The sequence below is a fragment of the Mus caroli genome, chromosome 7 (assembly GCF_900094665.2).
Source record: "Mus caroli chromosome 7, CAROLI_EIJ_v1.1, whole genome shotgun sequence".
NCBI classification, from domain to species: Eukaryota; Metazoa; Chordata; class Mammalia; order Rodentia; family Muridae; genus Mus; species Mus caroli.
Window position 1 is genome coordinate 146,559,753 of NC_034576.1, and position 25,038 is coordinate 146,584,790.

The following is a 25,038-nucleotide window of genomic DNA, read 5'->3' on the forward strand; positions in this document are numbered from 1 at the left end:
AGGCCAGCCTGGTCTACAAAGTGAGTTCCAGGACAGCCAGGGCTATACAGAGAAACCCTGTCTTGAAAAACCAAAAAAAAAAAAAAAAAAAGAATCTCTTTGCCGATGCAACCAAGACAAGGTCACAACCGGATAGGTGTACCCTAAAGGAACCATTGAGGAGGAGACTTAAGGGGTTTTAGAGACTCTTGGGACCTCCAGAAGCAGGGCTGTCCCAAACTGCCTACAGATAGAACCTGGCCCTGCTAACCCCAATCATGGATGTCCATCACATAGAACAAAGCTATTGCCTTTTAAGCTATTGTTTATGGTGCCAGGAGATTGCTGAAAGTTAGCAGCCTCAGGTAGGTGTGGTAGTGTATGCCTGTAATCCCAGCACTATGGACATGGGAGACAGAAAGACCATGAGTTTAAGACCAGCCTGAGCTGGTCTCAAATGGAGTAAGGCGGCCTTAACCCTGGATCCAACCCACCAGCCACATTGGCTTAGAGACACTTGGTTTTCAATGAGCTTTTTGCCCTAGTGCTCATGGTGAAAAAAAATCACCATGGCCAATTACCATGTGCACACCAGCCCAGGTCTGCTGATGTGAGAATAGAGACAGAGGTGACCAGGCAGAGTGAGTGGTGGAACGGGTTGTGTGACCATGACTTCTAACCTTGCTGGTCACCTCTGGATAAGAACACAGACCTTCCCAGGCACAAACCTTGGAATCTACAGATCCACGGGGTCCAGGCTGCATACCCACACTTCACTGCCTGGGAGAGCAGACAGGAGGCAGCCCTCTGGTATAGCTCAGATGACAATGTGACATTTTGGCTTTTTCTCCTGGTATTAGAGTTGCAGAGGAAGCCTATATGGTGCATCCTCACCCTGAGATGGGTGTAGTGGCACTGTCCTGTAGCGGGAGTGGACTATTGGCTCTGGGACACTAAGGGGAAATCATGTTGGCTGTGGGCAGATACCTTTCTAGTTATCTCAGATGCCATGCACTCAGGAATCTCGCCACTGGCTTTGTGGATGATTCTAGAACACTTGATCTTGCTCTCTCACAAAGAGCCAATGTAGTATGTGAGAAGCAACTAGGATCCTGCTCTGACTAAGGCTTGAGTGCTAGGCTCTGACTGTATTATCACCCTGTGTGTGGCCAAGGGACAGGGCACCTCAGCAGGGCTTCCACTCACTGCCTGGGGAATTGGAGGTGCCTAGAAGACTCCCTCAGGACTGTGCCACGGGCTACAATACCAGACGGGTCCAGCACTTCCTTTGCTTTAGCCATTGGATTGTTTCCCTTCCCCTAGCATTTGTGGCTTCTTCCTACAGAGCCATGACATTTGGGGGATTGTCACATGGAAAGCAGCAGGTGCCTCACGTTGAGGACACCGGACTACCGTCTAGTGCTTGCTTCCCAGGCAAACTCACAGACTGGGAGAAGCAGTGATAGGCAGGGCAGGCTAAGAAATGTGGCTTCAAGCCACCCCAGGGAGCCTGACAAACCTACCACTTACCCCCACCCCGGTCTCTCTCTCTCTCTCTCTCTCTCTCTCTCTCTCTCTCTCTCTCTCTCTCCTAGAAGTCTACAATTTATAGCCCATGAGTAACACATCTGCTTTGTGAGAGGCCATATGCTTGCTTAGAGACTGAGAACTCAGCTCACGACTGGGCTGTTTAGTGACCCACAACAGCCCTCATGTATTTCTGTAGTATATCCAGTCATCAAGACCCCATGTTAGCCCTGGAAGGGCCTGGCCTCCTCAGTGATCTGTACAACTCCAGTCCTGGGCCTTTAAGTTTAAACCTCATTCTCAGAAGCCAGCCATACAACAGTTTCCTTTAAAACCTTTATTTCCTGCCAATAAGATCCCAGAGAAGAAGCCTGTATGGCCAGGTCTCAAGTTCCCATTGGCCAGCAAATCTAAGGATCAAGTTGAAGAGCCCTCTGTCACCTGACTCACACCAACAGCACTAACGCTAAAAGATCTGGAGCCCTGGGTCTAACAGGCTCATAAAGCAGTTGCTAAGGGAGATGGGAGAGGCGGAGCTCAAAAGAGCAGGCCCCAAGACATAACCATACTAGCACTGTCCTATTACAGACTCCACAAGCCCCTCTGTTCTGCAGTCAGCTAAGTGAGGTTGGTGACTCTGGTCACCCTTACAGGAGCACCATCAAGCTGTGTTCTCCCATAAAAGACTGTTCTTCCTATAGCCACGTGGAGCAGGTTGAAGCCTCAAAGCCCCATATGCTTAGAACCATCATGGGAGACCCTTATTCCAAGGCCCTGAATTCTCAAATCACAGCCTATTGCCCACTCCTGCTGGACATGTGGAGATGCCACATCCACCCACATGCCAGGCAATAGACCCACAGGCCACCGGGGGATGGGGGAGGGGAGAATGCACACACTGCCAGCTTCTGCCTGGGAGACTCTCAGTGATTCCACAACTCTTCAGCACGTGTGTTCGTTCTTCTAGCATCCTTTGTTTTCCATGTGCCCAGACCCAGGCCCTACACAGCAGACTCTGGCCAACCACCTCCTCATGCTGAGCCTGTGCCCAAGGCCCTCCTAGTAGGACTATGACCCTGTGCCTCTTACCTGATCCTCCAAGTTGTCTGGCCCACAACCTTCTCTTGCCCAGCTGCTACCATTAGCCATTGAGTTTAACAAAGGCCAGTTTTATGGGGTAGGAAAAACAGGAGCTTCCTGGAGCTCATCCACACCTCTCCTTGATAGTCCTACCCAACCACTCACAGGGCAAGCAAGCTAGGCTACCCACACAGCCAGCAGGGGCCTTCCCATCTCAAGGTTTGCTCAGGTTGGAGGTGGCTAGATTCTTGCAGGTCTCCAGAGCTCTCCATATGAAATACCCAGACAGGCCTCGTAACTCAGTGGCTTCCACTTGACCCACGTTTGAGATTCAGGATGGTGTGTCCCCATGCTAAGCCTCTGTGGGTTCAGAGCAAATATCACTGAGGAGAGGAGAGTAGTTTCTAGAGTGAACGCAGTGTTTTCTGCCCAGTGCCCACTGCAGTGCTGGGACATAGCTTTCCACTGCTAGAGAGAGCTCAACTCCTTCCTCGAAGGAACATACCATGGGCACACCTCAGCTAAAGCTAGGCCAAATCACCAGTGCTAAGAGACCTAGAGTATGGGGTTGGGATGTAGATCAAGCCAGGCCAGTGTGTTCTGGCTGGCTTACCAAAGTAGGCTGGCAAGTGGTCAGTGGGGACTACCCAGAGAGAAGTTTGATCTCAGCCATAAGAGCCAGTCTGGACCCCTGGAGAAAGATGGCAGAGATGGAGGCAGGTGGGCGTGGCCTATATCACATGGCACAGGACACGGTCCACCAGTGTGGAAGGTTAGTAAGAAGATGATAGACACTTCAGCAGAAGTGCCAAAGCCTAGGAGAGTGGAGGTTTGGTTTCAGGCAAGAACTTTGAGACTCAGGGGCCAAGGACATGGCTGATTTGAGCTTCGAGTGTCCTCACTGTTGCTGGAGATGGGAGCTGAGCAATTGCCTGACCAATCTCTGGAGGCTGGATTCTGGCCCAGGAAGAGGCCCATGGCTGCAGGTTCCAGATATCAGAGTCAGCCATGAAGGGACACGCCACCTGAGACTGCATGGATTCTGCCAGCCTTTTTAAAATTCTCCACACATGTGAAAGGCTCCAAGGCCATGAAGGACCATGTGGCATGGGCTACATCTGGACTGCATCCATCATCTGTGGACTGCTAGAATCAACACTGGTCAAGAATTAGCCATTTTTCCCAGGCTGTCAGAGGATCCATGATCGATACTTCCATCGGATGGATATTTCCCCTAATCACAGCACACTCTCCCTCGAGGGGATCCTGGCTCTGCCCTGGCTTCTTACACAGTGTTGCTTCATTCCAATGCTGAGCACTAACGCAGCTCTGAGGGCTTAGCCAATGGGTTAGCTCCTCCTGATAAACCACCATTGCCAAGTAGTATTTGACTTGGTAGCTCAGTCAGTGAACCCAGTGTTCACTAAACAGGGAGCCACCAGACCCCAGAAATAGGCAAAGCTTGCCTGGAAGGACTTGGGCATCTACAGCAAAAGTTCTAAAAGCTAAGCATCTCCCGCACCTCAAAAGGATCCAGCGTGGGAGGTGTCCACAGGCATGGCCTCCCATAAGCTTCATCCTGACCCAGGGCATCTTATAAAAAGCACAGCCCAGGACAGCTAGGGCCTTCTCCTGAGTGCCTCTGGGGACTGGGTGACTCTGACTTCATATCTCAGGAAGTAGGGTCCCCCTGTGTTCTGGCAACCCTAGACAAAGCCTTTTATCTGGTCTCAGGATCTCAGCTGTCTTAGGGCTGAACCCGGTGTCAAGGTCATTCTAGAACAAGTTTTGGTTTTCAAGTTTAAACAAAAAGCTTTTGGTGTTTTATTTTGTTTTGTTTTTGTTTGTTTTGTTTCTTCCATTTTCCAGGGCTCCTTGAAAATTGGTTTTTATTTTCTAGAACTAGGAATGTTCCAAAATGGGAAGAATAAATAGAAAGTACCCTGTGTAGCATATGCTCAGAGGTCTGGGGTTCCTGCCGTCCTGTCTGGCTTACTAATCACAGTCAACATTCCAGCCTTGGTACAGGGAAGGCTTGCCTTGAAAACTATGTTTAATTACAAAAAGGACCACATTTGTGTGTATGTGTCTGTGTGTGTGTGTGTGTGTGTGTGTGTGTGTGTGTGTACACATGGTGGCACAGGCCTGTAACGTCAACTCTCAGAAGACTAACATAGGAGAAACGAAAGTCAAGGCCAGTCTGAGCTACACAATGAGACCCTGGCTCTAATAGCAATTCCAAAATTTAACACTTATCAATAACAATACCTGTCATAGCTGAAGATGGCTGAGTCACAGGTCGTGGGTGGTATAGCACTCTCCAAGAGGGCAGGCTGAGATGCGGACGTCTCCTGCTGACTTTGTCCAGATAGTTAGTTACACACCTCAGGCAGGCGAGGGATGCATGGTGGACCCCCTAGTGGGGCATGTGGAGGGGGCATAGATGCATGTTTGATCCCCACACACGGCCTGCTCGATCATCCAAGCACATGAACAGTGACTGCATGCCTGAAGTCTCCTGACTGAGCCCATCCACCCTCCAGGCTTCCATAAGACTAAACCACTCCAAAACTTACTTTGTCTTTTAGATAAACCAGAAGAGATAGTCCCAGCCTCCAAGCCCTCCAGGACTGCAGAGAACGTGGCCATCGAATCCAGGGTGGCGACCATCAAGCAGCGGCCCACAAGCCGGTGCTTCCCAGCTGCCTCTGATGTGAATGTGAGTGAGTGGAACCGGGTAGGGTTTGGGCTGGCCTGGCTGATGGGCGGGCAGGCAGAGGGTTCAACATGCAGGCAGCGGCAGGCCAGTTCAGCAGCTGGCCTTCACAAGCCCTCCCTGCACGTGTTCAGAGCCCCATCTCCAGGGGCTAGCACTCTGATCCGGCCCAGAGCTACAGCAAGTCAGTTACTGAGCTGAGGTGCAAATCTCACCACTCCTGCATGCCACCCTTACCTGGGTTTATCCAAACCTTGAGGGTGTCCCTCCAGGTGTCCAACCAAAAGACTTTGGACAAAGGGGATGTGGGAGTGAGTGCTCCTCAGACAGTGCCCATTGCCCAAGCACAGCCTCATGCATTGTGGTCCTTTGCACAAACACTTGGCACGTGTTCTGAGGTGGGGTGACAGCATCCTTAGGAGGCCAGTGACTTGATGTGTTGGTCTTCATTGTGCATGGGAGGCGCCAGATGCCAGCTCACTGGTGCTGGTGCTGGTGCTGGTGCTGCCACCCACCCCAAGTAAAAGGCACTCTCAGTAAAGAGGTGATGAGTTTCCTAGGAGCCAGGAGTCAATCCTGGACAACAGTAAGATCTAAGAACCCCTTAGTACCTCCTTCTGGTTTCTGGTCACCATCACAGTCCAGTGCCAGGTCTAAGCACTAACTGTCCCATCACATAGCTGAGTATTTTCTCTGACTCACTTTCAGACTGACTTGGTTTAATCCAGCCCTTTTACAAAGTGACACAGTTGCCACGAATTTGATACGAGTTTCATAAGATAAGCAATAAAACAGACACCCCCAAGGTTCAGATACTCACTCCTCCCCTTCAGAATCCCATAGGGAGGAACCCTGGCTTTCAACACACCCACACTCCACCCTGATACTCTCCAACCTGATAGCCCCCATGGGACAGGTTCCTTTGAACTCCCAGGGGCCAGCATCCTACCTTCCCAGCCTCAGATTCCAGGGTCAGGTGGATAAAGGCTCTGGAGCCTAGATGAACCTGTCAGAGTATACCCACAGACATGTTCTTAGTGAGCCTTAGTGGCCAATCTTTCCCAAGTCCCTCCCAGGGCTGTGGAGCATAGCTGGCCAACCATCTCAGACAAAACAGCATAGGTGTGTACCAGCTGTGAGGGGGTAGGCAGGTACTCTCTGAGAAGTCCACCTTCAGGCCAGGGAAGGGACAACCTGCTGCAGTCTCTGTGACACTTTCCAGGGTCACTTGGCAGTTCTCACAGGTCAGTCACCCTACCCACCTGCACAGGTTTGGTACCTGGACACCTCCATAGTGTCTGGAAGAGGAAAACAGAATCCAAGCTGAGGACTTGACAGAGATCACAGGGCATGAGGAGCAAGGCAGGGCATGGCCTGGATCAGACCCCACTGCCTACCACACTGTGCCTGTCCCCGTGGGCCAGCCATCCTGGCCCTCTTCTTCATGAGCTTCTCTGCTGACTGGCCGGATGAATGTCTCAGCAGAGTATGGCTGACTAAATCTGGACACGCTGGCATCAGATACATGAGAGCTAAGAGGACTATGGGGAGGGCATGGCCTAAGGAAGCTGTGGTGATTGATACTGAAGCTCCCAGAGCTTCCTGACACCTCTGGCCCTGTCACCCTGGGTGGGGCTCCCAGGGATGCACCTCACCTGGCTCTCTGGTTTGCAGTCCGTGTACGAGCGCCAAGGGATTGCTGTAATGACGCCCACGGTCCCTGGGAGCCCGAAAGGCCCATTTCTGGGCCTCCCTCGAGGTACGATGCGAAGGCAGAAATCGATAGGTAAGAAGCGTGACCCTCCACCCGAAGACGTTGCCCCTAAGCTTTCCAACATAGCCCTTAGCTCCTCAGGGGTTCTGGCCTCCTGACTCCAGGCTCCATGATGGCCTTGGAACCTAGACCCTAGACTCCCCACCGGGACTGCCTATCAGGGGGCAGGTCCCCAGCTTCTCTGCAACAGGCAGCCCCTTGAACACGGTGGGGTGTGAGACCTTCCTTTAGAATGGTTTCTCTAATCTCCTGACAGTAGAGAGAGCAGGGAGGAGGGCGGGCAGGGTGGGCAGACCCCCTCCAGTCAATGTTTCATAGGCTGAGCTCAAGGGACACACTTCTCCGGGTGGCTGGGTCAGGTCTGAAGCGCTGTGTGTAAGAAAGCAGCTTGCCTTCCTCGCTAACATCCCATTTCCTTCACTGGCTCGGACAGGGCAAGGGAAACCTCACCCCTCAGGACAAGAAAGACCTGAGTGTGGTCCCTACCACATAAACTTTCTGGAAGCCTAGGCTACTGCTGGACGCAGTGGAGCCTTAGCATGTAAAAAAGAAGGGGTATGCAGCCTCCAGCCTCAGCAGAGCACTGCCAGGAACACTGCTGCTCTGTGTGTTCCGGAGGCTTCTCCTGCGGCTGCCGCCAGTGACATGGCATGTCTGTTTTTAGTCAGAGGAGGAGGCAGGAGGCAGCATCTAGGCAGTAATGACCATGGTGGCGTCTGCAGCTTGGGTGGCCCACCCACCCCTGGCACAGTCAGGGCCGGGCTTAGCTGTACACACACCTTATTGTATTTCTGGATCTTTCTGGCTAATAACAGTTGATTTCCTCCTGTCAGACAGCAGAATCTTTCTATCAGGTCAGTGAACCACCCCCCACACCCCAGTTTGGAATCTGTAACTTGAATGTATCCCAGTTTACTTTATAAGGGGTATTCTTAAATTATTACTCCTTGGGAATGTCACCATTAGGCGACAACTCACAGTGAATGATACACAGAGATCTCCTTCAGCAGCAATCCTCTGAGATGCCAAATTAGCCTCCCACAGGAGTATGTTCAATTTGGAATACCCTTATCAAATGGAAGTTCTCATAAAATAAGTGACTGTAGTTTGTCCTGAGATTTTTTTTTTTTTAATTTCAAGTAATTCGTTTTGTCGCCTCTGAAAACCTGCATGCCCCTGTGTTGAGACTTCATCCCTGGTGTCTGCGCTGTGTACGCTGCTTCTGTCTGTGTGTCTTAGGCTGTACTGTCACACCAGCTGGTACATACACCCAGGGAAAGCTCAGGTCACACTGTGGCTTCAGCCACAACCCCACTCATCACACACACACACACACACAATCACCAGTCAAGTCTCAGAACATGGTTCTGCCTTTGTTCCAAGTCATCAAGGCTTGGTTAACCATGACAGCCAACCTCAGCTCTCCAGAGAGTCCCACAGGCCCACATCAGAGCTTCCGTGGACATGGCATCTTGTAGCTGCTATGGCCCAGGACTAGGTGGAGAAATCAAGTTTCCCTCCCTTCATGGACAGAGTCCATGCCAGAATGGCCCTGTCTTTCAAGCCAGCTACCCGCTGAGGGCTGAGGAATTCAACACACACAGAGCCTTCAGTGTGACCCAGCAGGAGCAGGTGACAAAACTGGTCAATGTCCCCTTGGAGAAGACCACACAGTGACAGGAGCAGCTCCTCCTTGCACATTTGGGACACTACTAGAGACACAGCTACTCTAGCAAGGTAGCAGTCTACCTGCTAACTGGACAGGAGGGACAGCAACCTTGGCCTTTATGCCATTCATATAGCACCTCAGAGTCAGAAGAGAGCCTCAGTCCTTTAGAATCCCTCAATAGGTCTGAAAGACACAAAGACAGATATCACCTGTACCTCACACTTGTTCCCACAACCACAACTTTGGGTTCAGGTTGCCAGGGCTCGGCCCTGTTTCAGGCACTTGCCACCTTTGCCTCACTCCAGACACCACACCATGCCCCAGAGAAGCAAATCCCTACATGCGTTCGTTCATCATGAATACCTACCTGTCTTTCTGTTTCTGGCTCCTAGAAGGTGTGTGACTAACGGCAGCATCCTGGCCTGTGCTGTGCTTCCTAACAAGTGTCTCCTGTCTGAGTCTGTGGAAACAGTGTTTTACACAGTCCTGAGGACTCCAGGGTACTTTGTGGTTGCTGGGCTTAAAACACCGTGTTCTCTGCTTGCAGGGATAACAGAGGAAGAGCGGCAGTTTCTGGCTCCCCCAATGCTGAAGTTCACCCGAAGCTTGTCCATGCCAGACACTTCTGAGGACATCCCCCCTCCGCCACAGTCTGTGCCCCCCTCTCCTCCTCCACCTTCCCCCACCACATACAACTGTCCCAGGTCCCCGACTCCAAGAGTCTATGGGACAATTAAGCCCGCGTTCAATCAGAACCCCGTCGTCGCCAAGGTGCCCCCAGCCACCAGGTCTGACACTGTGGCCACCATGATGCGGGAAAAGGGGATGTTCTACAGGAGAGAGCTGGACCGATTTTCCCTGGACTCAGAAGACGTCTACAGCCGCAGCCCCGCCCCACAGGCCGCCTTCCGCACCAAGCGGGGACAGATGCCTGAGAACCCTTACTCAGAGGTGGGAAAGATAGCCAGCAAGGCCGTCTACGTCCCTGCCAAGCCAGCCAGGCGGAAGGGCGTGCTGGTGAAGCAGTCCAACGTGGAGGACAGCCCCGAGAAGACGTGCTCCATACCCATCCCAACCATCATCGTCAAGGAACCCTCCACCAGCAGCAGCGGCAAGAGCAGCCAGGGGAGCAGCATGGAGATTGACCCCCAGGCCACCGAGCCTGGCCAGCTGCGGCCAGATGACAGCCTCACCGTCAGCAGCCCCTTTGCTGCGGCCATCGCTGGGGCTGTGCGTGACCGGGAGAAGCGTCTGGAAGCCAGGAGGAATTCCCCAGCCTTCCTCTCCACAGACCTGGGAGATGAGGACGTGGGTCTGGGGCCGCCTGCTCCCCGGATACAGGCCTCCAAGTTCCCGGAGGAGGGTGGGTTTGGTGACGAGGATGAGACGGAACAACCACTATTGCCTACCCCGGGGGCAGCACCCAGGGAGCTGGAGAATCACTTCCTAGGTGGTGGTGAGGCTGGTGCTCAGGGGGAGGCTGGGGGACCCCTGAGTTCCACATCCAAAGCCAAGGGGCCTGAGAGTGGCCCAGCAGCCCCCCTCAAGAGCAGCAGCCCAGCTGGCCCTGAGAATTATGTGCACCCACTCACAGGGCGGCTGCTTGACCCCAGCTCCCCGCTGGCCCTGGCACTCTCTGCCAGGGACCGAGCCATGCAGGAGTCCCAGCAGGGGCACAAGGGAGAGGCCCCCAAGGCTGACCTTAACAAGCCTCTCTACATCGATACCAAAATGCGGCCCAGCGTGGAGTCCGGCTTTCCTCCGGTCACCAGACAGAACACCAGGGGTCCCCTGCGACGGCAAGAGACAGAGAACAAGTACGAGACGGACCTGGGCAAGGACCGGAGGGCGGACGACAAGAAGAACATGCTGATCAACATCATGGACACTGCCCAGCAGAAGTCAGCCGGCCTACTGATGGTGCACACAGTGGACGTTCCCATGGCCGGGCCACCCCTGGAGGAAGAGGAGGACAGAGAGGATGGGGATACAAAGCCAGACCACTCACCCTCCACAGTGCCAGAAGGCGTTCCCAAAACCGAAGGTGCTTTACAGATCTCCGCTGCCCCGGAGCCCGCCGCCGCGCCCGGCAGGACCATCGTGGCGGCGGGCTCCGTGGAAGAGGCGGTGATTCTGCCATTCCGCATCCCCCCTCCCCCTCTGGCGTCCGTGGACTTGGATGAGGACTTTCTTTTCACAGAACCGTTGCCTCCCCCCCTGGAATTCGCCAATAGTTTTGATATCCCTGATGACCGGGCAGCTTCAATTCCCGCTCTGGCTGACCTGGTCAAGCAGAAGAAAAACGACACCCCTCAGCCCCCTTCGTTGAACTCCAGCCAACCAGCCAACTCCACAGACAGTAAGAAGCCAGCCGGCATCTCGAACTGTCTGCCCTCCTCGTTCCTGCCACCCCCCGAAAGTTTTGACGCAGTCACCGACTCGGGGATTGAGGAGGTAGACAGCCGGAGTAGCAGCGACCACCACCTGGAGACTACCAGCACCATCTCCACGGTGTCCAGCATCTCCACGCTGTCCTCAGAGGGCGGCGAGAGCATGGACACCTGCACAGTCTATGCAGACGGGCAAGCCTTTGTGGTTGACAAGCCCCCAGTACCTCCAAAGCCAAAAATGAAGCCCATAGTTCACAAGAGCAACGCACTTTACCAAGACACGCTCCCAGAAGAGGACACGGATGGCTTTGTGATCCCCCCACCTGCACCCCCGCCCCCGCCGGGCAGCGCCCAGGCCGGTGTGGCGAAGGTCATCCAGCCAAGGACCTCCAAGTTGTGGGGTGACGTTCCAGAGGTCAAAAGCCCAATTCTCTCAGGCCCAAAGGCAAATGTAATTAGTGAGCTAAACTCCATTCTGCAGCAGATGAACAGGGGGAAATCGGTCAAGCCTGGGGAAGGGCTGGAGCTGCCGGTGGGAGCCAAGTCTGCCAACCTCGCTCCAAGGTAAGTTCCCAATCAGCTTGGGGAATGTGTGGTCCAGTGCTGGCCAAAAGAAACCATTGGGGAGCCACCTATGCAGTTGAGAAGAGGGGACCTGCATGGCCTCTGCCACACCCATTAGGCTATAACCATGTTGCCACCATCCTCCTGTCACCGGACTACGGCAGAGCCAAGGCCATGGCTGCCATGCAGCCCATGACACACCCTTCTAAAGACACATAAAGGAACCAGATTGCACGGGACCAGGCCCACGGTCGCTTCCAGAAGGAAGCTTTGGTCTCTGCTCCGTTTCCTCCGGCCCTTTGCCAGGACTACCTCAAAGGCAGGCAGAGCTCCATTAAAACCCAAACTGGTCAGCAGAGGTGGCCAGTGTCTGAACGTGGGTGTACCATTCCCTCTCCCTTAATCCCCCTTGGGGTTGAGGATTTGGAAGGAGCTGGGTCATTGCTCTGGATGAACACCTGCCCCTCCGCTGCATCACCCCACCCAGGGGCAGACGTCACAAAGAAATCACTGCCAGCTGCGCCCGATGGGCCGTTTCTAGCCTCACGTAGGCTTAACAAGCTACCTTCATTGGGATGGGGGGTAGAATAAACACATTCTTCCTAAATCCAAACAGAAGGTTCTAGAACAGCCCCCTGTGTGGTTTCAGGATGGTACTCGGCAGCCTTGCAGGCCCCACCCTCACTCATGGCCTTTCTGTTTTTGTTCCTTGTGTGATGTACGCGCGTGCTGTCTTTCCGCTTCCGTGTGTGTAGTGCTCAGCCTCTCTGGCTGACAGTTGAGCTCAGGTTTCATCGGTTTGACTAATGAAGTCTTTCTTTATTCTCCCGCTGGGCAGGCATCTGATTCAAACAACCGAGCCCATTAATCAGGGACATCACACTGCATCTGAGTCTTGAGGTTTGGGCTGTGAGCCACAATTCTTCCTGTTACCTTTTGGTGTGGTTGTAAATGGAGGACTTGGACGGCTCCTTAACTCCTTTGGGAAATACTGATTGGCGGCTGTTGTAAAGAAGTGTGAGGATGCCACCGCTTGGTAACGCGAAACCTGCTACAGGTGGTGTGCAGAAGCAAGCTCCCGTGGCTCCCTGCTAGCTTGGGCGGGCCTGCAGAAACCCTCCACTCCTGGGGGAGGGGGGGTGGGAGGTGGGGTAACCACACACCTGCTCATTTTGAACATGTTCAGGAGTCTCACAGCAACCTTGGAATATGCTTGGTTCATCTTTATATTTGCAAGCCCTTGGGGTGGCGTTCCTCACAACTGGGCAGCATGATCCTGTGTGTTAAGTCCATGCTTCAGAGACACCGAGCAGGTATTGCAGCCTCTCTTGTTAGGGCTAAAAGCGAGGTTACAATAGCTGCTCAGTCCTCAACAGGAGACCTCAACAGGAGAGAAGCTGAGGTGGCCGCTGGCATTGGGAAGGTGGCGGGGAGGGGGTGCGGGGGGCCTTCTGAATGGCAGCAGATGACCCTTGCTGCCTTTTTTTTTTCTGGTTAGACAATGTCTGGTGGCTCCCAGGAGAGGGAAGGAGACTTACCCTCCACTGGGGACTGAGACTATTGTCTTTCCCTACTCCAGGTGGGTGCCAGATGTTGGCTGGGTGCTCAGAGAGAGCATCACTAGCACCCAAAACCTGGCTCCACCCAGCCAGTCTATTCCTGGCGCAGGCCTCTCAGAGCAAGGACTTTAGCCAACGCCTACAAAGCACCAACAAACATTGGGCATTCTGTCACACAGGTACCAGCAACGTGGCCATCAACCAGCAGAGAGAAATCTGAGGCAAAGAGTCAAAGAGACTGCATGGGGAGGTTCTAGAAGCTGAGGCTGGGGGTTGGCTTCAGAAAAAGGGATCACCACTGAAGACCATCTACAAGACTGAGCTCCTGAGAAGACAGGAACAGCCATTAGACCTAGAACTCCCCTGCTAATGAGGGGAGAGATGACTGTTGTTGACCTCAAGCAGTAGAGGAAACACAGGCCTCTGACCCTCCTTTTCAAATCTAAGGATTGCACCGGGTTGGGCATGGGCTTAGGGTCCTGGGATGCCAGCAGCGACTGCGAGACACAGAGGACCACAGGCTGGGATAGCCGTTCACAGAACCATGCATGCATCCTGTATGGGATATGCAGGTGACCGAGCTCTGCCTCTTGGCTTGGTGCACTGGCCTCTTGCCTACATTGCTCTCTCCATTGCCTTCACTGCCGGGCCCAGGATGACAACTAGAGATTCACTCAGTCTGAGCATCTTGCTAATGCCACTTGTAAAAGCTTCTAAAAGTTAAGTTGTAGATGACCCTGGGACAAATGAGGTTCAGAATCAAAAGGAGAGAAAGAAAATGAAGGTCTCAAGAGATAACTGAAAGCTGGCCATGCTCTCTGAAGTGACACACATTATGGCAGAGAGACCCTGTTTCCTCAAGAATGACTGTGCTCACCAAGGAAAGGCTGGCTCTCAGCGTGTTCCTCAGTGGTTCCACCACATGGGCAAGAGCTTTGCTGTGCTTGTAATTTGAAATAATGGGCCTTTTGCTACTTGCCAGCTCCGAGAGACCTCATCTTATGCTGGCACCAGGACAGGATCCAGGAAGAGCAGAGAGTTAGAAGGCCTGGCACTTGCTTTCTGGGGTGTAAGCAATCTAACTTTAGGATACCCGGGGTTTAGTATACCCAGTAGACTGACCCCAAGATCAGGACAGTGTGGAATTTAGACATATTTAATTACAAATATATTGAAAAACTCAGCTGAAACTCTTTCAATATATTTGTGTATATGTTAGTGTATGATATCAGAGACACTGAAAGACCATGGCGCAAAGCCGTGAGCAATTCTGGCTACAGGCCTGATGCTGAAGCAGTCTCACTGTTAGAAGTCAGACCAGACCCAAGTGAAGGAAATTGATGAGTGGGGTCTGCACCTATAATCTCTGTCTCTCCTAGCTGCCCACGGGCTTCCCAGTCCTAGTTGGGTGCAGAGCATGGAGCCCCTTGCTCTACAGCTCTGCCCCCTGCTCTGCAGCTCCGCCTCCTACTTGCCGCCTCACCCTCCCTCTTAGAGGGTATGGTTGTGCCCCAGCCCTGTGGAATGGATATGCAAACATTTCATGAGTAACCTTGGCATGTCCTTCAGTTGGACAGGGCTTTTGGCTTTCAGAGCCTCCTGTCATCTGAATCTGGCCCACAGTGGAGGCAGGAGGCTTGACATACAATTTTACTGCTTCATGGATCTAAGCAGAGCACTTAGGTGTCCTGGTTAAAGCTGCATAGGGCCAATGACCAGCCATGATAGGGAGTTTACTAAGCTGCTACCACTGTCTACAGCCCAGTATCAAGCCCAAGAAAGAAGAGACACAAGGACATCACCACAGAGGATTCTGCAGTCCTCCACAGCTGGGAAACGTAGTCATTGTCATCCACTCAGGCAGCCTGTTGATGGCCCAGGACACCAGGCACCAGATGGCGCTCAGAATTTGTCATTTAAGAGAAGCACGTCCCTGTTAAGAAAGCATGGCCAGTGTTCCCTTGGGGAGTGCCAGCTCTTGAGGTGAGAAATGGCCAAAACGAAACAACAGAACTGTATGTAACAAGTACCACAGAGAAGACAAGGCTCCAAAAGGGCAGAACTAGGATGGAGCTGGCACTCAGAGGAAGGGGATTTCAGTGACCCAAAGTTAACACCGGAGCCAGTTATGCAGAAATCAGAAGCATGGAGCCCGGGACACGATGGGTGGAGCATGTGAGGCTGGGCCAGATCGGACTCTCCGTGCCCGTGGGGGGAGTCAACGTCAAGCCACCAGGTAGGGAGTGAGCAGGCTGTGGGGACACAGGATCGCATCCAAGGGATAAAAACCATGCACAGACTTACCATGGCTTACCAGGAGTGGACTCCAGTTTGTTGACACTCCCGGGCTGTGTGTCACATGAGGAAGATGCTTTCAAGATCTGTGCTGAAGAGAGGTGGTTTCTGTTGCTAGAGACAAGAGGTACCTTGGAGACACTGGAGAGCTAGACCCGGCTGCCTGTCTATAAGCACTGACTCCTCAAGCTGGCTGTGACCAGAGACCAGCCATCACATCACTCAACAGGATGAAACCTGTTCTCTTCTAGCATCTGTGAAAAAACCTCAGCTCACTTTCATCTCCCCCTAGAGCACAGGGTAGGGAGTGCTCCAGGGAGTCCCCACGGCTCCTCTCCGAGGGTGTGGCATACACTCTACTGCCAGCTCTTTGTGGTGAGTCCACAAGGGGCAGAGTTCGGCCTTCACTTTGCTGAAGCACACAGGAAAGAAACAGTGGTACTGTGGAGGTTCAGGTGCCCAAGGTCCCTGGGCAGGCAGCGCTCCAGGTGCTAATGGGGCTTCACTCAATCCCTGCCACCCCTGCTGTCCTCCCAGGGCAGTCCTCCGACCCTGGCCAGTGTCCTCTGGCTCTCAGCTGGGTCACCAGTATTAATCAATATGATTGTTAAACTGCTGTGACCACCTGGTCCCAGAGCATGGGCTTCTGTTTCATGACATCTCAAGCTCTCTGCACTGCCACGCAGCTCTGGTACCTCAGTCACCAAGCAAAGCAGGAGGGTGATGGCACTGCCAGGGAGCAGCACTCAGTAGTGAGGTGAGCCCTGCTGGGGACAGCCTGGCACTTCCTGCCACTATCCACATATTAAGGTGACTAGTCTGCCAGAGTCTCTTCCTTTGACCACCAAACAAACGGCAGGTCTCCGTTTTAGAACATATTTATCTATTTGTATGTGCAATGGATGTTTTGCTTGCTTGTGTGTGTGTGTGTGTTTACGCCATTTACAGGTAGCACTTGCAGGGGCAGAAGAGGGCACTGGATCCTCTGGAACTGGAGTTACAGATGGTTGAACCATGTGTGTGGGTTCTGGGAATTGAACCTGGGTCCTCTACAAAAGCAGCCAGTGCTCTAAACCACTAAGCCATCTCTCTAGACCCGTCAAGTCTTCTCTCTTGGTCTCATCCCTCTTTTGACAAGATCCTATCACAGGTGAACAGTTCCTCATGAAAGTAGGTGCCTTCCTGTCCTGGCAACTTGTGAGCAGGGTGGGAACCCAGACAGTGTGCTGAGCCTGAGACAGCTTCCTCAGCAGGAAAGCAGGCAGTGTCCTACAGCCATTCCTTCTGTGGTTATGTATTCTGTTCCCATTCTGGAGAGAGGCCTAGAGCGAGCAGAGTCCTCACAGTTCTCTGAGCCCATGGTGACTGCAAGGCACCAGGATCAGAAGTGCTGAGGGGGTCCCAACTTCTGAAACTCAGGCAAACACATGACCTGGCTCTCCTTCCCGTGCCCCATTTGTGGAAGCCTAGATAGGCAGAGCAGCTTCATAAGAAAGCAGGCTGATGCCCGATGGGGTTCTATACCTGTAATGCCAATGCTAGAAAGGCTGAGGGAGGGGGATTTTGATAAGTTCTAAAATAACCTGGGGCTACAGTGAGACTCTGTCTCAAGTCACCAAAGAGAGGGGAGAGAGAGGGGAGGAAGGAGGGAAGACAGATAGTTTAGAATTTAGTGCCTCATATAGAGGGGAGCCTGGGACTGAGGGTCCATGCCTCAGAACCCTAGCATCAGTGCTGGCCCCTGAGGAGCCTCTGGCCCACACCTCTGCTCAGGTCCAAACTGAGTAACCACAGTGTGAGTCTGGTTGTCCGTCCACCTCCCCAGCTCATCAGCTCCTGCCAGGAAAGACAGGTGAAGAGCGTCTGTGAGCAGCTGGATTCGCTCTTGGGCTGGTTTTGTTTTGTTTCTTAATTCTCACATTTTTTAAATGAATTTGATTTTAAAAGCAGGCTAGAGATGATCCTCCCAGAGGCGGGTGTTTGTGAGTGTGTATCTATTCTAAATCAGGGTAACAGACTTCTGTATATGCCGCCCAGCAGCCCCGCCGTTGCCTAGCAACATAATGATCTGCGCACACGGGAGGATCCAGTGAGTCATCACTGTGTGATTCACCAGGAAGGAGGCAGGCTACCCAGAAGGTGCAGAGCAAAGCCGGCAGGCAGGCCAGTCCAACTTAACTCAGCAGTTGTCATGCTGGGTGGGGTACCGGTAAGCCCCAAGCATGTGGCCGGACCAGATCCATGCCGTTAGCCACTAGGCTGATCACCATGTTGGGGTGTAAACGTGATATAGAGCCCTAGCCTGGGCAGGTTGGCCTGGGTCCACTGGGAACAAGATTCATTCTTGCCAAGTCAAAGCCAAGTGAGGGAAATAGCTGTGGGCCACTTGTCAGTGATCCTTCCTTTCTTCCCTTGCTCTTATGAGTGCCTGCCCCAAGCCCCTGGGCTACCTGCCAAGAGGGCTCTGAGGTGCATCGTTCAATCAGGGTGGTTCAACCTACCATGTTTCACAGTCAGTTCTGCAGTGTGGTCTCAACCGTTCCCTGTGTCGTTTCCATTTGCTCCCATGGTGCTGTTTGCAGAAGAGGGTCATGCTGAGCAGAAGTAAGTGCGGCCTGACCAGATTCGTGTGCGCCCCCCACCCCCCCGCTGCCCCCTGTGTGTCACTGTCTCTGCTCCTACCTCTGCTTCCCAGATTCAGCTGCCTGCTGGCTGAATCCATCCTGACCAGAAAACCAGCCCAGTCCAGGGTACTGGCTTAGAGACCCTTCAGAGCAGTGCCTGGGTATCTGCTGGCCCTCAGGGGATTGGCATGCCAACCACATGGCTCCAAAATAAGGGTCAGGCCAGTGCTGGGCACAGAACTTCACAGTCCCCTTCCAATCCTTCACTGCCTTACTGGCACCCAGAAGCTCCTGTAGGACACCCCCTGCCTCCCCAATCCTGAAGTGTCACATGCTAGAAATGTGCCCCCCTCCCCAGTTGCAAAGAGCCCCTGGGCAACTGCAATGCTTATCCAGGCTTTACCTGTAGTGGCTTACCCTACAATCTGGAAATCGTTGGGTGACATTGCATGTTCTGCAGACCCTTAACATGTCCCTGGCCTACCTCTCCATGACTACCTAAAGCTAAATCTTTAGAGTTCCCCCAAAGCTGCAAAGCCCAAACGGGCTTCGTGACCTTAACTCCATGGGCTGCCTCAGGCCTGTTAAGATGACCTGCACACTGTAGGGACAGGCTCTCTGAGCAAACTTTGGTGGGAGGGCACTCTGGGACTTACAGGTACCTACAGTTCCCAGAAGCTACTGCTGCAGACCCACAGCAGAGGCCTAGCCCACTGAACTCACACCTGCAATGTCCAGTTCTCCCCTGCAATGTCCAGTATTTGAAGTAATCATTGCTAGCCCTAGTAGGGATAGTCCACAGAACAGAGAGGTCACCTGCTAATGGCTTCATCCAGACATACAGCAGGCTAAGAAAACAAACAACATCCCAGGAAGAGAAAGAGGCAGTGGAAGGTCCAGGGGCAACTGTATGTTGCCTCAATCTCTTTCCCCTCACTTATGATCTGAGGAGATCCTAGTCTGCTAGCACCTATGTGCCCTGCAAGGGGACTAAGTAAGGGGTCCCTCAAGTTCAGTGGACTGACACCATCATAAGGAGTTTAGGTCAAAGCAGGCCCCGTGACATCACACCCAGAATCCCCACCCTGACAGTTATGAGGTGGACCAGGGAGCCCTCAGTTCTTACCAGTTTATGCAGGACATGAAGACGGGGCTAAACTCTAAGCCGTTTCAGTCTAGGTTGTGCCCATGGCAGGATGGACCTTTCCAGAAATGAGAGGTGTGTGGTGTGTCTGCATTCACGTGGGTGAGCCCAGGTCAAGAGACGCACCTACTTTCTTTAACCTGGTGGCTGCCTGCAGTTTGGCAATAGAGCAGGAAGCAGTGTTTGGAGAGAGGCTTCACCTTCGTAGGTGTGTGACTAGAAAGTCTTCAGCAGCCCTGACGAACATGGTCAGAGAACACATTTCATAGAATGACCACCCCCAGATAGATGGGTGAGAAGAACTTCCTAGTCACTCAGGACCTCCTCCCAGTGCAAGTCACCCACCTACAGCAGGCCTGATAGGCTCTGTGAGAGTTGAACCTGCCTCTCCCTATTCTGAGGACTTCACTAACTCAAATGTAGCAGGAAGGACACTACTGGGAAAAGGGCCTTGTGTCTGTCTGCTATGGTAATAGGGACAGACTACCCTGCCAGCAAGTCTCTGCCTGCAAGGAGTGCACTGCTATACCCTGAAGCCTGCTGTCAAACCATCCAGTCAGTGTGGTAGGCAAGGTTCCCTATGAAGAGGCCCCTCAGAACTTAGCCTGGGACACACAAGCAACCTCTGTGCCCTGAGCATCTAGGGAAAATCTCTTCCAACCCTACGTCCCATTTCTGAAGCAGGGCTGGCTTGTCTGAAACCCAAGAAATTTAACCCTAAGCAGACCCCTGACAGGCTGCTGAGAAAGGGAGTCCCCTGGGAGGTGTATGTTGTTGCAGAGGGCCTGAGCTCATTCTGACCTGCACAGAGGGTCTCTCCAGGCACCTCCCAGCCTGGTCCAGGTGAGTGACTGGCTTGCTGTGCTGTGCTCCACCTACACCCCTCTGACTGGCATGGCTGTCTGTATCACTGCCAGTGCAGACCCTCTGCTGTGGTGTGGGTGCCTCCCCCTCCCATCCCATGAGCCTCAGTGACCGGGAAGTGATGTTCTTCTCTGTCCTTGCTGTTTCAGAAGCCCGGAGGTCATGAGCACTGTCTCAGGTACACGGAGCACGACGGTCACCTTCACTGTCCGCCCTGGCACCTCCCAGCCCATCACCCTGCAGAGCCGGCCCCCCGACTATGAAAGCAGAACCTCAGGACCGAGACGCGCCCCAAGCCCTGTGGTTTCGCCAACGGAATTGAGCAAAGAGATCCTGCCCGCCCCTCCCCCTCCGTCCGCCGCTGCAGCCTCTCCCTCCCCCACACTCTCAGATGTCTTTAGCCTTCCGAGCCAGTCCCCTGCAGGGGACCTCTTTGGCTTGAACCCAGCAGGACGCAGCAGGTCACCATCTCCTTCGATATTGCAACAGCCAATCTCAAATAAGCCTTTTACAACTAAGCCTGTCCACCTGTGGACGAAACCAGACGTGGCAGACTGGCTGGAAAGTCTGAACTTGGGTGAACACAAGGAGACGTTCATGGACAATGAGATTGACGGCAGCCACCTGCCAAACCTTCAGAAGGAAGACTTGATAGATCTTGGGGTGACTCGAGTTGGGCATAGGATGAACATAGAAAGGGCTTTGAAACAGCTGCTGGACAGATAAGGGTGGCTGCCCTGGGCCTTCACAGACTCCTTTCTTATAAGTAGAGATGGGCTTATGTTGAAATGTGTGGTGGCCAAGCAGAGGCTGACAGCACCAATCTCCGGTCTGTGGGTTTGTCTCTGGGTACCCAAAGATGTGCTGTGGGTGTCCCTTAGTGTGGCCAAACCAGGGCCACAGATATCTTGGGTGGCTTCTGTCCAAAGGGGGACAGGACAGTAAAGGGGGTTTCTGTCCTGGTCTCAGAGGCTGCCATGGACTGTATGTGGGACCCTCTCCTCCTGTGGCAGACACCAGTGTACTCCAGATACCTCCTGAGGCCTCCCTCCTCTGCCTTCTGGGCAACTCTCACCCCTCAGCCCTGGAACACAGCCTTTCTTCAGGCCTTTGGCCTCTGGGTGGGCTCATTGGCTCCGTCCCTCCCCTGTGCTTGGCTCTCGGTGAGCAGTTCCAGGTGGAGCCCTGCCTGAGCCAGACTGTAGAGAAACACTGTCCCATCCACCTCTTTGTCCGACTCCTGTGACGTGCATCGGAGCTTCTTTGGCCCCTAAGTCCTTGGCAGTGGTGGCTGTGGACAGGATCGTGCCCTGCTTGCTTAACTTGCTGTCTTTATTTCTGCAAACCGATTAGCATAATTCCAGGGTGGCCAAAATGAAGTCACACGGAGTTAGTCAAAGCACAAAGTCACGATCCTGAGGAGGAGGGAGGCCTGGCTGTAGAGCCAGCCAATGTGTGGCTGCCCAAGCCCACAGCCTCCTCCAGGGCAAGGACAGGTGTCTGCCCAGAGCATCTGCCCAGGAGGGAGAGGTTGGGGCTCTTGAAATTTACTCTAATTGGATGTCTGCAGAGCTCCACAGAGGTCAGAACAGGTGAGCAGCTACTTTTACAAGGACAAGAGGACCTGAGGCTTGTGGTAAGCATAGCTGCCATTGGGAAGCTGCTGTCCTCCCTGGTAGCAGATGGAATGCCATACCCTTCATCTGCACCAGGCCTTGGCTGAGCATCCTGCCGAGGCAGCCCTTTGGCTCTCAGAGGCCAAGAAAGGTGGAACTCAGGGGCCTTTCTCCCTTCTCTCACATAGCGGGGATCCCACCAGCTTGTCTTAACATCTGGCTCTCAGAGAAGCCTGTGGTCAGGACCTGGTGGAGGACAGAAAGTGGGGCACAGGCTGTGGCAAAGTTTAGGTGTGCGTGGAAAAGAAGGTGGGGAGCATCGTGGACCAAGCCTCACCTCAGGCCCAGCCACCTGAGCCCACCCTTCTTGTCCCCAGATGTCTCCCTCCCAAAACAATACCTCTAATGTCCCAGGGAGGTCACTGACTGCACACAGCCACCATGCAGCCAGCCAGGCTCCCAAAACCCCCTCTCCCCCACGCTCAGAGGAGACTCGAATGTCAGGTGACGGTTTTATCATTTCAGAACTAGCCCAGCCCATCTCTAATTATAAAACATCTTTTTCCTTTTTTTTTTTTTTCCTCTTCACTTATGCTCACAACCACGTGTCTGACGAGGCCTGGAACAGCGCTACAATGAACACATAAAATTTAGCAATTAAAAAAATCTTTCTTTACTGCAAGTTTAAATATGTGTATAGATAGTTCATAAGCACAATACTTTAAGAAGAAAAGTGGCTGGTCTACTGGGCAGCCCCTGTGCCACCCAGTGCTGGAAAGCTAAAGGGAAAGGGGGTTGTGGTTTAACAGTACCATTTCCTTGGGACAATTACACAAGCGACCTTTAAAAAATTAACCTTCCCTGGTCACATCCAAACCTGCGACATCAAGTCGTTTTTCAGCTTTTGCCACAGTTTCATCATTGAAGGGCAATTATTTCATCAAAAAGATTAGAACCCATGACTCCGCAGTTTCTCCAACAACAATGCACATACATGCATATTACACACACACACACACACACACACACACACACACCCTCATGCATCCACCACAACCCTTGTTATGGAGACCAGAGCTTTGAATCTTATTCTGTCCCCAAAACCCTTTGCAGGTCAACCCTAACTTCTGAGTCATCTAATCAGCTGGTACCAGGTGACTGTTGAGCACCATGCTCTGGGTTCCCTCACCCACAGCAAGGCGAATGAATGAGTAACACTCCAGAGATGCTGCAAGTCCAGACACTGCGGGTAGCCACTGAAGAATTCAGAGTGTGAAAATGTGGCCTCGCCATTAACTTGTCTTCCAATGGGTGGTTCTTCGAAGTCCCCTCAGTGTGCCATAGCACTAGGCTCCTTTCCTTTGCCTCTGGTTGGCATTACCTCTGTGCTCAGTGCCAGGCAGATGCTAGGCAGGAGAGACCTGGTGGCTTGGGGCACACTGAGCTTAGGCAGCAGGTGACAAGCTGCGACTGCCTTCCTTAGACTTCAAGCCACATGCCTCCAAGCAGAAGCAAGCTGACTGTCAGCCTTGGAAGCTGATAGGCCAGCTTTGCTTTGCAGTGTCTGGTCACAGGAACACAGCTGGACCTATCAGAACTGACCCCCAATCACCCAAACACACATTTGCCTAGATACTGGGTCGCTGTCTCTGACAGTTGATTTTGCACAGAAAGCAATAGTCCCTCATTGAAATTGCCGCCCACTGTTCCCCCCCACACACTCGGACATGTCAGGACCAGGCCCTACCCCAGGACCCTCTTCAGTGGTGAACCAGATGTTAAACTGCTCATGAGGACCATGTTACCACTATTCCAGGTTTTAAGATCAACTTTTGTTATATACTGTAATTTAAATAACTGCATAAATTTACATGCCTAGTTTCTGTAATATTGTGTATACAAAACCAAAATCTCTCAAGCTGTAAATTGTGTATACCCGCCAGGATCCCTACTCTGGGGCATCCGTGCGCATTTTAGATTTAATTCATACAATTAAAAACTCAATGTGACTGCTGATGTGCTGAAACTTTACATAAGAATTATTTGTGATACTTTAGTTAATAAAATGGTGAGGTTTTTTTTTTCCTGAGTTATTGAACAGGCAAACATTACCCAGCTGACCTGGCAATGACCTTTTGTGTGTGTGCGGGTAGGGGGGCCACAAATATTGATTTTTTTCTCCCATTAGCAATTTTGGGTTTTGAATATGAACATGTTTCACACTATAGTTTGTGTGTAACGACACATGTCACATTACCTTTGTTGCTGTTAATTTTGTGCTCCTTTTCTTTTTAGACTTTATTTATTTAGAAGGAGAGAGAGAAAGAGGAAGAGCGAGGGAGAGTGAGCAAGTGAGAGAGAGAGAGTTCCTGTACTTTGCACTTTCCCCCCCAAATCCTTCAATCTCTTGTATGGCAACCAAAATTACTGTAAAAAAATAAATATACTCTTGCAATAAGGTTGTGTTCTGATTACAAAGGAGCTGACTCCCCCCACCCCCCAGCCTCCCAGAGCAGGCAAGCTTGCCATCAGAAATACGGTGTTGTTTTGCACATTTCAGCCTGCTTTACCTGGGCAAGGTAACAGGATAGCATCTTCCCTTCAGCCACTTCACCTCAGGCCCATTTTCTCAAGTGCCCTCGTTGTCTAAATGAAAACCTTGTATAGTATTTCAAAATTGTGCAAAATGTCAAAAATGTGACCACTCCTGTGAGCATGGGTCCCAGGCCTGGCTGTCCCTTCTGCCTCAGGGGTGGGCACAGGGGCACCTGAGACTGACCTCCGCTTGCCTCCTTCTTTCCCAGAAGGAGAGGTGTCCTCACAGCAATGAGGGCTGTCGGCCAGCCAGGGACCACGGGAGCAGAAGACCGAGTGGCTTCTCTGGCTGACCTAAGCAGGTGTTGCTTCCACAAGCAGCAGTGGACTAAGGCCAGGGCAGAAGGAGAAAATCTGGGTCTTTGGCAAACATCTGGACCAGGAGCGTAGGGCCATCTGTGTGCTCCTGGAAGTATATCTGAAAAGCACTGAGCCTCTCTGGCCTCCTGAGCTCTCCCCCAACAGGGTCTCTCCTTGAGCACACCCTTCATCCAAGCAGCAGCCACTGTGTCCCCATCTTTGTCCTTTGTTCCCTGTGTTCCTCCTGTAGAGTCTCCTCGACCATCAGCTCCCCTTGCTTCACTGTCTGACAGCTTTTTCCAGACCCCTCGGTAAACTGGGCATCCATCAGGGGACATCTAC

General features: G+C 52.7%; 1 protein-coding gene and 1 long non-coding RNA gene across 3 annotated transcripts in view; one reads left to right on the forward strand and one right to left on the reverse strand.

Moving 5' to 3' along the window:
• LOC110299499 overlaps positions 1–6,790 on the reverse strand; it is a 39,262-nt gene extending 32,472 nt beyond the window's left edge. Inside the window, exons 1-2 of the long non-coding RNA XR_002378463.1 lie at positions 6,700–6,790; positions 6,252–6,600 (exon numbers count right to left, since the gene is read on the reverse strand). This is a non-coding gene — a long non-coding RNA (uncharacterized LOC110299499). The remainder of the gene's footprint in view (positions 1–6,251; positions 6,601–6,699) is intronic.
• The window catches only part of Shank2 (SH3 and multiple ankyrin repeat domains 2), a 449,788-nt gene extending 427,305 nt beyond the window's left edge, over positions 1–22,483 (forward strand). For both annotated transcript variants that reach the window (XM_029479123.1, XM_029479124.1), the window contains 5 exons: positions 5,175–5,305; positions 6,977–7,088; positions 7,910–7,930; positions 9,293–11,699; positions 20,335–22,483. In XM_029479123.1, coding sequence (XP_029334983.1) covers positions 5,175–5,305; positions 6,977–7,088; positions 7,910–7,930; positions 9,293–11,699; positions 20,335–20,911 — 3,248 coding nt within the window. In that variant the 3' untranslated portion in view covers positions 20,912–22,483. The remainder of the gene's footprint in view (positions 1–5,174; positions 5,306–6,976; positions 7,089–7,909; positions 7,931–9,292; positions 11,700–20,334) is intronic.
• Positions 22,484–25,038: the final 2,555 nt, after the last annotated feature.